The sequence below is a fragment of the Mesocricetus auratus genome, unplaced genomic scaffold (genome assembly GCF_017639785.1).
Source record: "Mesocricetus auratus isolate SY011 unplaced genomic scaffold, BCM_Maur_2.0 Super-Scaffold_100013, whole genome shotgun sequence".
Taxonomy (NCBI): domain Eukaryota; kingdom Metazoa; phylum Chordata; class Mammalia; order Rodentia; family Cricetidae; genus Mesocricetus; species Mesocricetus auratus.
In genome coordinates this window covers 23,153,311-23,166,380 of record NW_024429196.1, presented here as the reverse complement: position 1 = coordinate 23,166,380, position 13,070 = coordinate 23,153,311, and the positions used below count along the sequence as shown (strand labels likewise).

Below are 13,070 nucleotides of genomic sequence, written 5' to 3'. Positions count from 1 at the left end.
TCCTTTGGTCTAGTAATTCTGAGACTTCATCTCACTGAAATGCAGTCTCATGTGCAAACTGCCAAGTATACAAACACATTCCAGCATTGTTTGTTATTTGCTTCATTTGAGGGGTGTTGAGGATCAAAACCAATGATAGGAGAACATGCTAAACATGTGCTTGGCCACTGAGCCATATCCCATCATTTGTTATTTAAAAAGAGCTGGGCAGAGTAATGCAAGACTGTGTCCCCAGCATTTGGGAGGCTGAAACAGAGGGTTGCCATCAGTTTGAGGCAAAACTAGGCTGCACAAGAGACTTTTTCTCAAACACATTTTTAAAAAATGCAGAACAAAATAAAAGTTTTTAAGGGTTAAAACATCTTTGAATGTCCATCAAAGGAGATCTGGTTCAAAAGTATAGTAGTGAGTGCAGCTTAGTGGTAGAGACTTGTCTACAAGCACAAGATAGATACTCAGTTTGACTCCCAGTGTCATAAAAATAACAGGAAAGCACATCATTTTGTGATGGAAAAGCTTTATATCTTGTCTCTAAGGGGATAATGTAGCTCCATAGGAACATCACTGAAGCACGTCTAAGCCATGGTGTTAACATAGAAAGAACAGTGCGGAATGACGTGGAGATGTGATATAAAGGCCGTGGGATGTGATGTCCACGTGTACCTGTGCTGACACATGTGTATGCTCTCTCTGGGGGAATACACAAGAAACTGGTGAAATTGGTTGCATCCTGGGAGCAGAGGGGACCAGAGTGTGTGGAGGTTGACATTTTTCTTTCTGTGTACTTCTTGAGTCTTGTGCTGTAACCTAAATTTCACTCTTACAAGGAGGTAAGATGTCTTTTCACCACTATGAGCTATCTGCCTCTACCTGTTCTCCATTACCAAGAGCTGTGCTATTCCCCAAAGTTTGTACATTGCTGTCCTCTGCTTAGAAATAGTCCTCATCAGATTCAACCAGCCACGTATCAAAGTAGAAAAAAACAAAAACAAAAGTTCCCCAAATCAAAATTTCATTTGCCATATACTAAGCACTACCCTGAATTCACATGAATGGGGTATAGTCTTCCACAGCTGTAGCCTGATACCATCTCTCAGAGCCTGAGTCTGCCTCTAACACCTGTCATTTAAGGTATGCTACCCTAGCTTCATTTGTGACCTTTGTAAGGAGGCCTTTGTATGTGCATCTGCACTGGGGCATGTAAAGATTGTTTACCTGCTGTCACTCAGAAACCAATGCAGTATAGCAACTGTTCATGCCCATTGTGTTAGGTATTCTACACAATCCAGAGGTGGTCATATGCAAATAACTACAGTGCCACTGTACATTATACATAAGGGACTTGAGCATCTGCAGATTTTGGAATCTGAGGAAGGGCCTAGGACCAATGTCCTTTACATGCTGAGAGGGGAGGGACTGTGTTCATCCGGCCCCAGCCACCTGCACTGCAGTACAAGTAAATGCAGTCTTAAGGCCGGATGCCCTAGTTTCTCACCTTGCCTTTTCTGCTTCTAAATGCTCCCACATTGGGCAAGCTTCTTGAACTCAGTGTGGTGGACTGAGCTGCACCAGCCATGCTAGCTTTGGGACTGGCAGTCAGTTCCCAGCTTCTTGGGAGTATCACAAGTAGACACTCCTCTGTTGATTTTTCTGGAACCTGCCCTGGTTTGCCTCCCCTTTGCTGGATGTTTTGTTAGTGACTAGGCATGACACAGGATCAGGAAATGCAGGGGCCCTCATCCTGTCTTGAATCATCTCTAAAGGGACATCTCAGCTTCACAGTGCCCCTTGAGCTAGATTAGAGTCCCAGGGAAGTTGGAATTACAATCAGTTTCACCTTTTGCCTGGTCCTCCATTTTCTCCTGCCTGTCTGTCCCCAGGTATACCTCTAAAGCCAGGAGCAGTCTCTGAAAATTCTCTGGAATGCTCCTCTCTGCTCAAGTCCCCCTTTCAGAAAGCCTGACTGGCCACATACAGTTTCCTCGTGTGTAACATAAGATTAACCACAGGGTGGGGAGATTTAATGAGTTTTAGCCAGACAGTTCTCAGACTCGTGCCTAGTGCATAGTAATAGTTCATTGGCAGCCAGTAGCCATGGTCAGACCCACAGACACATCTCCAATTTGTGCATCACAAACATGTTGACTCCTGGCTCTTCCTCCAGCACATTTTTCTCATCTCAAAGTCTGTGCTGTGGTCTCTCTTCTACTAGAGTGCCATTCTCCCACAGCTCTCTCAGACTTTTTTAAAGATGTCTCATGTAATGCAAGCTGGCTTCAAACTTACAGTGTAGCCCAGGCTAGCCTTGAATTCTTGATCTCCTGCCTTGGTGCTTGAGTGCTGGGAGTCTAAGCATGTGACACCAGATCATAAGCCTTATGTGGACTCACTTTTATGTTGCTACCTAGACAATACTCTCCTATAGTTAGTTATTCATACATGGGATAATGAACTTGAGTGCCCTCGGCATATCACAAATTCTTCAAGACCTAACTCAACATTGGCCTTTGGGATTCTTGTTACCTGACAATTTGGAACGTGTGAACAAAAGGAATTGAGCCAGTGTTCCAAAATTACTTGTCATTTAATAGTTTTGGGCTTCTGGAATGTCATGGCTGCAGGGAGACCCACATATGCAGTACTGCCCTCTTCTGGCCAAAATGAGTAACACCCTCTCCCCCTGACACACACACACACACACACACACACACACACACACACACACACACACACACACACAGATGAGAAAATGAGTAGAGGAAACCTCCTCCAGGAACTCATTATTTCTATCATATATGTATGAGTAAGTAAGAACTATGTATTTTAGAATTCCGTATGTTCAGTAGCTAGAATAAGCACTTTCTACTCACTCTCCTTATATCATGGTCTATGTATGAGTTATGGTAGATTCGTTGAGAACAGAATGAAAGAATAATAAGTAATAAACTAAAGCAAGCAGCCCAAGCCTTTCCATTTAAATGAAATCCATTAGTGTGTGCTTGACTACCACATCATAAAGGAGTTGAAAGGATAGGGGCATGAACAATCACCATGACTTTTCCTAGACCACCAACATTCCTAGTAGGCATTCCTGAATGAACTCCATATTCTGGAGAATCCAGGGCAAGAAGAGCTACAACTCTAGCAAAAATTAACACAGCCAGCCACAGATGCCTTAATAATGACCTAAAGAAACCAAGATGAGACCAAGAGACCCCAAGATGTGTCTGGGGAAGTGGTATATCATGAAGATAGAAATGATAAACTGCAAAGCAAGATGCATCACTGTGGTCCTCACAGCTTCTCCTTCCCCTGATAGGAGCTAAGAAAGACATCAAGGAACTCACAGAACTTGTCCAGTGTTGCCAGTAGCAAAATCATAACTCAAGACTAGTATCACACAGGTCTCTTCTCTTCAGCAAAGATGCCATGGGCATCAAGACAATACTATGAGATAATGAAGCTGTTGCCCATAAAAACCAAAAGAGGGTATTCTATATCCTGGCCACCATCCTCCTCTTACACACACAACACACACACACACACACACACACACACACACACACATTCAATTAAAAAGTGAGAACTCCTAGAGGAGAGCTATGCTTTTCAAATGCATGTTTCTTTTTAAAAAAAACTCCTCTTTGATAAAAGCTTTCCAAATGAAATCAAACTCTTAAAATTTACTGGAAAAAAAGCCAAGACATGGCATTTATTCATTTAGCTTTGAGGTATTTTTCTGTAATCTGAGCTGCAGAGAGGAAAGGCTGGCCGGGCTGCAGCAGGTACTGCACATTCTCTTTGAAGAACTGAAAAGAAGGATCTCAGGGAGGAGCCCTGGAGCCACAGATTCCCCAGCTCATCCTTGCAGAACCCTTGCACTTCCCCCAAACCACCTGGGGAAATGATACTCTGGATGCCTAAGCACCTCCATCATTCCTGCAGCAAAATATTATCTGGAAGTTTCCATATGGCTGAGATGATGCCTAATTCTGGGCAAATGGGCAAGCTTCCATGAGATAGAGACTGCTTTCTTATGCTTATCAAGTTAGGCTGAGGTACCCAGGATTCCTTATCTTTTAAGATGTCACATTCTAAAGCTAAAAGAAGCAATGAGCTGATTGTAGATCATCTTTTAAAAAGATAAATAGCAAATGGTTTAGTTGGCACCACTCAAACATGAGGGCTGGACTTTGGCTTCCCAGACACCAAGTAAAAACCTAGGGGTAGAGGTGCCAACTTATAAGTTTGTCACTGAAGAAATAGAGGTAGGGTCATCTCTGAGTCTTGCTAGCCAGCTAGCCTAGTCTAATTGGCAAGGCCCAGGTCTCACCAAGAGATCCTGTCTCAAAAAATGTGTGGGGCCAGCCAGATGGCTCTGAAGGTAAAGGCACCACCACCAAAAATCAGACAACCTGAGTTTAATCTCCAGGACCTGCCTGGTAGAAGCAGAGAAATGACTTCTGCAAGTTATCCTCTGACCTCTACATGTGCACTATGGTGTGTACACTGCACATGAACACATTACACAAATGTAAGAAATACATAAAATATAGTAAGATGGAGAATAACTGAGAAAGGCATCGAATGTTGACCTCTGACCACACATATGTACACACATGTGCACATGCCTCCCTCACACGAACATGTATACATATATATTCACACACAAAGGATCAAAAAGATAGAAATTTTAAACTATGTGTGATTGCATATAGAGAAAGTCACTGTTGACATTTTACTGAATGTATTTATAGGGTTGGGTTTATGGGTCTAGGTAAGTACAGGAAGATTTTAAACAAAATTGGAACCATGCTGTCATTAAACTGGCTATTCTAATTTTTCCACTAGAATTTTATCATGAGTATTTTGCAGATATTGATCTGGATAAGCTTTTCATTGAGCACGCCAATGGAAACCAATGTAGGGAGTATTACACGGCCCCCACTAACTAGGCAGGGACCCCTTCTCCTTATAACCACAGACTGAGGAGCAGATGATAGGATTGCTGCTGATACATCCTTGACCACGTGATCCTATCATGGCCATTCAGGTCACCCACCTCAACTGGCAGGACAAGCACAGGCGTGTCCCTTGTCTGGCCTTGGCTGGGTGTCTTCCTGATTGGTTGCCTCTCCCCCAGGAAGCTCCGGTTCTATGAGGTTTCACAGTCAAGATCTTGAGAGGTTAAGAAAATGTATTCATATTACAGTCTAGAATCACCCACCTTTTCCATAATTGTTCAGCTTTCTTTCATTTTTTTCTTCTTCCCTCTCCTTCCCTCTCTTCCCCATTTCCACCCTCCTTTCTTCTCTCTTTCCCTCCCCAAGTCACCTCTTTCTTTTTTTCTCTCCAGAAAAAAAAAAAAACAAAACACTTGCCATTCTGTGCCTGGGCAGTGTGAGGGGTAAAAAGTTTTCCTGAGTTACTTGGCAGCATACTGGTAAGCTTTGTATCTAGCTAAACAAAAATAGTGACTATTTCATGCTAGTGGGCATTTTAAAAAATGTACCCTGAGAGTTCTTTTCTTCACAGCTGCTTTCAATTTAAATAACCACCTACAAGGACAAGACAACATGTACTTTCTGAAGTATAAAAAAACAAAAGGACTATCCAAAAGTAACAAGACAAATAGCTTGCCTTTTTAACACCTCATCCATGATCTTAGGGGAGGATTCTTTTAAAATGGAGGTAGAAAACCTCTACTGGCCCTGTCTCCCGTCTTTGTACGATTGAAAAAAGTCTTTGACAGTCTTTGAATTCCCCAAGTCATCTTTCAGAGTCCCCACCTCCATGAAGCCTTGTTGATTCCTCCAGGCAGAGCTCAGAAATCCCTCTTTGTTTCCCTAAGTGCACTGCACCATTCTCTTCTAGTTCATCTGACTCTGTTCTAGGCCTTGAACTCCTTGAGGATAAGATCTTTGTATTCGGTGCCTAGCACATAGTAAGTACTTAATGAATAATGGAAGGAAAAGTTGCAAGTAGAAACAGAAATAAGTTCAATGTTTGAACATGAGCAACCAAGAAAATGATCTTTTGAATGTCAAAAGGGGTCCACTAGCATTCCTGTGAGTCCTTGATTCTCAAGAATAAGTTTAATTTTGACCATTTATTCTGATTATATCTGGAGTTGGCTTTTAGAATTACTCATATTAGTGAATTCTTTTTCTGATCCCTCCCTGTCTTACTTGGCTGGATTATTTTGTATATTCTCATGTCAAACCCTATAGAAGCAGAGCATGTTGAAAATAAGAAAAGAGTGTTTTAGGTAGAAGATGCTAGATTGCATAAGACTCAGTATTCTATTCAGCTTCAGCAGCAACTTGACATAATACAAGTCTTCTGAAGGAGCCTTCCATTGAGGAACTGGCCAGATCATATTGGCTTCTGGCCATGTCTGTGAAGGATTATTTTGATATAGGAGGGTCTAGCCCACCATGGGAGGCACCATCCCCAGGCCTCCCTAAGGGGCTTGGTCTGCATAAGAACGCTAGTTGAGCATGAGTGAACAAGTAAGCAGCATCCCTCCATGGTTCCTGCATTGACTTCTGCCCTGATTTCCCTCAACGGTGAACTATAATCTGGAAGTATGAGCTGAAATAAACCCTTTCCTCCATTAAGTTACTTTGGGGCATAGTGTTTATCCCAGCAACAGAGATCAAACCATTCAGGATCATGCTGAGGAAGATAGGACCTATGGCCAGCCCTACCATGAGCTAGGCAGCAGAAGTGGCTGGGAATAAAGAAGGGGACAAACCCTCAAATGGCCAGGACTTGAATGCTGAATTGCTAAGAACGAGAGTCTGGGCTTCCGTGGGTGAATTCTCTGTCAGAAGAGGCACAGGCCTACTAGCTATGGAAGTTACAGTGACATTAGAACAATGTTTTTTGTTCATATAAATACATTGTGAAGTGTTTACCACAAGGAGGCCCCAGAATTCTTATCTCATGGGGTGGCTGCATGGTCAAACACAGTTCAGACATGCTGTATCCCATGACTTCCTCCTTGATAAAGTAATTATCTGCTATCTGCAGCTTTGTTTTATGAAAAGAGTAAGAAACTTTCTACATGCTCCCCAGGTGGATGCACATATTTTCTCTTGGCTGTGATGCAAAGAGGATTGAGAATTCCTGGGTCCTGGAATGCTGCTTCTGACCCCAGACTCAGCAGCGGAAGGAAGTGCTGAAATCCCAGGTTCTAGGGAAAGAAGACCACCCAGCTCTTGGTGCTGACCCCTTTCCGCTGTGAGCAGAGAGAAGACTCCCACCTGAACTGAGAACAGGAGTGTTTTACATTTTTTGTAGCTTTCCAGGAACTCACCCCAAAAACTCAGCATCACAGTAGATGGGACATGACTCTAGTTACAGGAAGTCATCTAGATGATGACATTGGGCATTTGTAGTCTTCTCAGGGACAGTTTCAGAAAGACATCCTCCAACTCTTGTTGCCTCCTGAAGTATCATAATCCTCCCTTAGCCAGACGGTGTTCCACGTTACAGACTGGCTGTTGGGGTGCACCCTTGGGAGGGATAGTATCATCCATGGTCTAGGAATCTCAGGTTTATAAAGACCTCATGGTTGATCTGGGGTGTGTATGAGAGAGAGGGGGGCGGGAGAGAGAGGTGGAGAGGGAGGGAGGGAGGGCATAAGGCCTCTGTGATACCTCACATTGCATGGATGGAATGGCCTTCTTGTAGCTTCTTTAAAACCACGAGATGACCTTGCTGCTATTGGGGTAAGCGGGTATTTGTTGATTCCTGCCCTGGTCCTGGATGTACTGACCCTGGATGGATAGGCTCCACTGAGCCACCTGTGAACTCTTTAAGCTCCATATCTTGAACCACTGCTGATGCCCAAAATGATGCTCATGCTCTGATCTCAATGCGGGAAACACTCATGGCAGATCCTCCTGACGCCAGAGTGTAGCAAGAAGGCTACGGAGGGAGTCAGGCAGGACTGCAGACCAAGTGTCTGTGGCACCAGCTCCACTAAGGAGGTCCCCAGGGCAGAGCCACTGCTCCTGTTCTGTCCCACTGCTGCTATTCACCCCACCTATCATCTGATGCTGGCAGCTAGCATTCAGTCTCCAGCTCCTCCACTGAGAGGGACAGCCGACTCTGCTTTTCCTCCTGTGGCTCCCATATTTGACTGGCATCCTCGTGGTTGGCTGGAAGCCCCAGGAGCTCCTGCCACCCACCCCACTATTGAATGTGATAGGAATGTATGAGCTGAGAGCCTGCTTGTGTTTACTTCTCAGAGAACGGTGACTTTGTCCACATGGCTGCTTCCACAGGCAGACTCAGCCGAGACTGTTTATCTGGGAGAATTTATCAAACTTAGACACAAGTTTTTATGCTCCTGAATTAAGACAGGTGGCCCTGGAGCTGAAAGGGGCAAAGAACTATGTCTCCTTAGGTTATAAAGAGCGTTGGAGAGAGGGGAGGTTGTAAGACTTTGCTTCAAATGTGGCTGGATGCTTGCTGACTTCCTGAGTGTTCTTCCTTTCCTCTTTCCTCTCCTGCCTGCCCCTTCTGTCTTCCCTTCTCCTTCCTTCCCCTCCCCTCCCCTCCCCTCCCCTGCCCTCTCCCCTCCCCTCATTCCTCCTTCCCTCTCCATTCCTCCTTTCCCTCCCTTCCCTACTCCCTCTCCTCCTACCTCTCTCCATCATATGCATGCATTTTGGGGAGGTGGGTATTTCCCATGTGTGAACATAAAGTCATCCAAAGTCAGCATTGCTATCCACCTTACATTGACACAGGCTCTCAAGGTGATTCAGCTAGTCTGGCTGCCAGAGAGTCTCAGAGATCCTCCTGTTCAGCCCCCCAGTGCTAAGACCAGCCTGTACACCAATACACTCTAAGCTTTTAGAGTGCTAGGGTTCAAACTTGGGTCCTTGTGCCTGCATGACAATCAATTTACTAATGGAGTTATCACCCAGCCATCCCCTGCCTTTCTCAAATATGAGACTGTCCAGGGGAAGCAAAGCTGCCTGGGGAAGCCTTGAGGTCACCACATGTTGATGTGGCTATTGGAACACACTGCCAGGGTCAGTCAACAGTTCTGTGTCCCAGAATGAAATCTCAGTTGCTAATTTATGTGGTAAAAATGTGATTGGAAAAGTTACAACTAACAGATGACTGAGGGACAGTGATAAATACTGCTGCCAACTCAAGGGTTGTCTTTCCTGGAATGTGCTGGATTCAGTCTTTGCAAATTGGAAAGCTTTAGGCACAGGGCAAAATTTCCATGTGGAACGCATTAGATTAAAAGGACTTTACCCAGGGCACAGCTTTGACCAGCTCCCATGATGTCTGAAAAGTGGATATTGTCTGTCAGGGAGAAGCTGGAGTGTAAATAAGTTTTAAAACGCCTTAGTTAACCTTCCTGGCATAAAAATTCCAAGTCATTCCCATGTACATCCTTAACAGGTGCTATTGTATCTTCCCTACTGAATAAAATGGTCAATTTTCAAACAGGAAATAACTAATCTCACCATTCAAAAACGACTCTCATTTCTCTTTCAGTGTGATTTTTTTAACCTGGTTATAAATCAATTGGTGTTTATTTTTTATTTTTTTAAATGGTGCAGGGGTATAGCTCAGTCATAAATGACTTGCCCAGCATACGCAAGGCCCTAGGTTTGGTCCCCAGAACTGCCAAAAGATATGAATTTTTATTACCAATACTTATAAATCTTTAAAAATGTGTATATTGTAGAATGGCTAAATTGAGTTAATTAGCATGCATTATTTCACATACTTAATGTTAGGAATAACAACATAAAACTTTGCAGCAATTTTTTCTTTAAAGATTTCTTCTGGTTGCTTTTGACTATGTGTCCATGTGCAGGTGTGTGGCCATGAGTGCAGGTATCCATGAAGACTGACCTGGAGCTAGAGTTACGAGTGGCTGTGAGCCACCCAGTGTAGGCGCTGGGAACCAAACTCGGGTCCTACAGAAAAGCAGTCGCAGCTCTTATTCTTCTGATTCCAGTCCCACTTGCAGGAATTTTCAAATGTACATTTAATATATTTATAACTTACATAATATATGGTATATCGTGATTAGGTATATCATATAATGTTCAATAAAATCATATAACTTATTCTTCCTATGTAGCTGAAATTTTGTATCCTCTGAGCCAAGATCCCACCTTCCTCACCCTCAGCCTCTGGCATGCACCAACCTAGCTTCTGCTTCCATGAGATCACCTTTTTTGTTTTATTCTGTTTGGTACAGGATCACTCCACATAGCTCTGGCTATCCTGGGACTTAACATGTAGACTAGGTTGACCTTGAACTCACAGAGATTCACCCACCTCCTATGTGCTGCAATTAAACGAATGTGCCACCATGTCCAGTGAGATCATTCTTTTTACATTTTGCATATATGGTCACATGCCTGTAATAGCATTCCCAGTTCTCTGATTCCTGATCCAGAGTAAGCAAGTAAGTAGGCTTTCACTCCTGCTATCCCTAAACACCATGACTCTGTACCCCCAAACTGTGAGCCAACATAAACTCTTCCTTCCTTAACTTGCTTCCTGTTGAGTATTTGGTCATAATAATGACACAGAAACTAATAAACTTACCTTTCACCTTTTTAAAAATTATAGCCATTCTTAGAGGTACAAGGTAATATAATCATGGCGGCTTTAGTTAGGATTTCTCTGACTAGTGATGAAGAGAATTTTTTTGAGAATGAGAGAGGTACCTCAGCTCTTACCAATCTCTCCCTCACTCCCTTGGAATGAAATCTTGTTTCTGTAGAAAAACTGCTGGAATTTTTTGCTAAGGATTGCCTTGAATCTGCTGGTCATCTCAGGTAGTGGGAACATTTTAACAGTGTTTTCTTCTACTACAAAAACCTGGGTTATCTTTGGTGCTGCAAACAGTGTTCACAGTAGAGATCTTTTACCTCTTTGGCTAAATTTATTCCTCACATTTTATTATTTCTTGTAGCTTTTGTAAATGGGATTAATTTTCCAGTTTATTTTCAGGTAAGCTGTCCATGTATGGAGATACTACTGATTTATATATAGTTACTTTTATTATGAAAAGATACTAGATCTTGTCAACTTCTTTTCTGTGTCTACTGAGATGACCACATGCCCTTTATAAATGTGCTACATCCTGTTTATGGGTTTGTATATGCTAAACCATGCTTGCATCCCTGTGATAAATCATACTTGACCATGATCAGTTTCTTCCTGTACATTTACATATTCAAAAGCATTCAAGCTTGATTCTACATACTTACAACTGGCTAGAAATTATTCCTGGCACATACCATTGTGGCCAGAAAAAAATACTTGATATTATTTCAGTCTTCCAGAATAGTTAAACATTTTGCCTAGCTTATCAGTCCTGCAGAATGTGCCATGGGTACTTGAGAAAAGGGTGTGTGTATTTAGCTCTTCTTAGATATAATGTTCTATGTATTTCTGTTTGGTCCCTTTGGTCTCAGATGGAGTTTAAGTTTGTTTCCTTATTGACATTGAATAGTGGTAGTGGTAGTGGGGAGGTTGCTAATTTACAGAATAGTTTGCTCAGTTTCTTTTTTGTATTTTCATGTTTCCTGATCTTTCTTGATTCTTATACTCATGTGATATATATACAACTGTGGAAGTAGGAGCATATTCCAGTCTTTGAAGACGATTTGTATTTGGCAAAGCCCTTCATCAGCAGCCAGTCCAGAGATTCTGGGAAAGCTGGTCATGTCTGGATCTACTAGGGTGAATCAGTTACTTAGGTCCTTTGGAGGCAATCTGAAGCCTAAGTCCATATGAGCTAAACTGCCCCTGTGGTAGCAGTAAGCCTAGGTCAGCAGAGGCCAGTGTGTTGCTGAGATAGAGGCCTGGTGTGCTGGACATAAACAGAACCCAAGTCCACAGAGGAGGATCTGTATCTTCTAACTACGTAAGCTTCCACAGAGCCTGAGTCTTCAGGGATAGACTTGAAGCTTACATCCATGGGAATCAACCAGTGGGGCCTGAGGGAGTGTCTGGTACTTGAATTTATGAAGTGGATTGTGGGTATACTGAATCCATATCCATAAGGGTTGGTTTGGCACCTAGAGCCTAAGTGCTTAAGGGGTGGTCTAGCAATGGGACATTCTAGTGTGTTAGTTATTACTCATTGCTGTGGTAGAACATCTGAGAGAAGTACCTCAAGGGAGGAAGGATTTATTTTGGCTCACAGTTTAGAGAACACAGTAGTTCCTCATGGCAGGACTATCTTCTGACTGGCGTAACAGGAGTTTGGCTGATTGCTATGGATTATTCCTTCTATACACTGGGGAAATGTGTTGCTCTCATCATTAATAAAGAGCTGATTGGCTGAAAGCTAGGCAGGATTTTCAGGGGATGAGAGATTACTGGGAAGGAGAAGGGCAGAGTCTGAGGAGTTCCGAGTCAGTGGTGGAAGCAGCAATATAGGAAGTTCATAGATGAGGTAAACGAGCCTCGGGGCAGCACATAGATTAATAGAAATGGGTTAATTTAGGTTGTAAGAGCTGGCTGGAGACAAGCCTAAACTATCAGCAGAGCATCTATAATTAATAATAAGTCTCTGAATAGTTATTTCAGAGCAGCTGCTGAGACACAGAGGAACTCTGCCTACAGCTGGTATAGCACAACTCCAGACAGGAGACAAGTCTAGCCTATAACTATTGAGATATGGTTCTGAGACCACCAGTGATATCCCAGATTCAAAATGCTGCGCAGCCTCCTAAAACAATGCCACCAGCTGGGGACCAAGTATTCACACATGTACCTGCGGGAGACATTTCACATTCAAATCAGAACATGGATGAACCTGAGTATGAGGGATGTGCGGTAAGCACCCCTTCCCAGTGTTTCTAACAGTCAGACTACACTGGGGCAGGCCCGAAACCTGGAGTTGTGTGGGCTGAACTTCAGGTGTGATGTGAAAACCAAGGCAGGGTCACAAGGACTAACCTGGTGGACAGTGGGCAAATGTGGGGGGTTGAATTTACAGGTGATATTGAGTCTGGTGACAAGACCAGCCAAGAGTCTGGGGCTACAGGGCTTTTGGTGGCACTGACTTT

The 13,070-nt window shown here is 43.3% G+C and overlaps 1 protein-coding gene across 2 annotated transcripts in view; it reads right to left on the bottom strand.

Annotated features, from left to right (window-relative positions):
- Nucleotides 1-13,070, bottom strand: part of Ccdc3 (coiled-coil domain containing 3) — a 106,755-nt gene that overhangs the window by 2,507 nt on the left and 91,178 nt on the right. The window contains exon 3 of one of the 2 annotated variants that reach the window (XM_040755518.1): nucleotides 5,063-5,178. The exons of the other annotated variant lie outside the window; for it this stretch is intronic. Within the exon in view, the coding sequence (XP_040611452.1) occupies nucleotides 5,063-5,178 (116 nt within the window). The remainder of the gene's footprint in view (nucleotides 1-5,062; nucleotides 5,179-13,070) is intronic. 2 annotated transcript variants of the gene reach the window in all.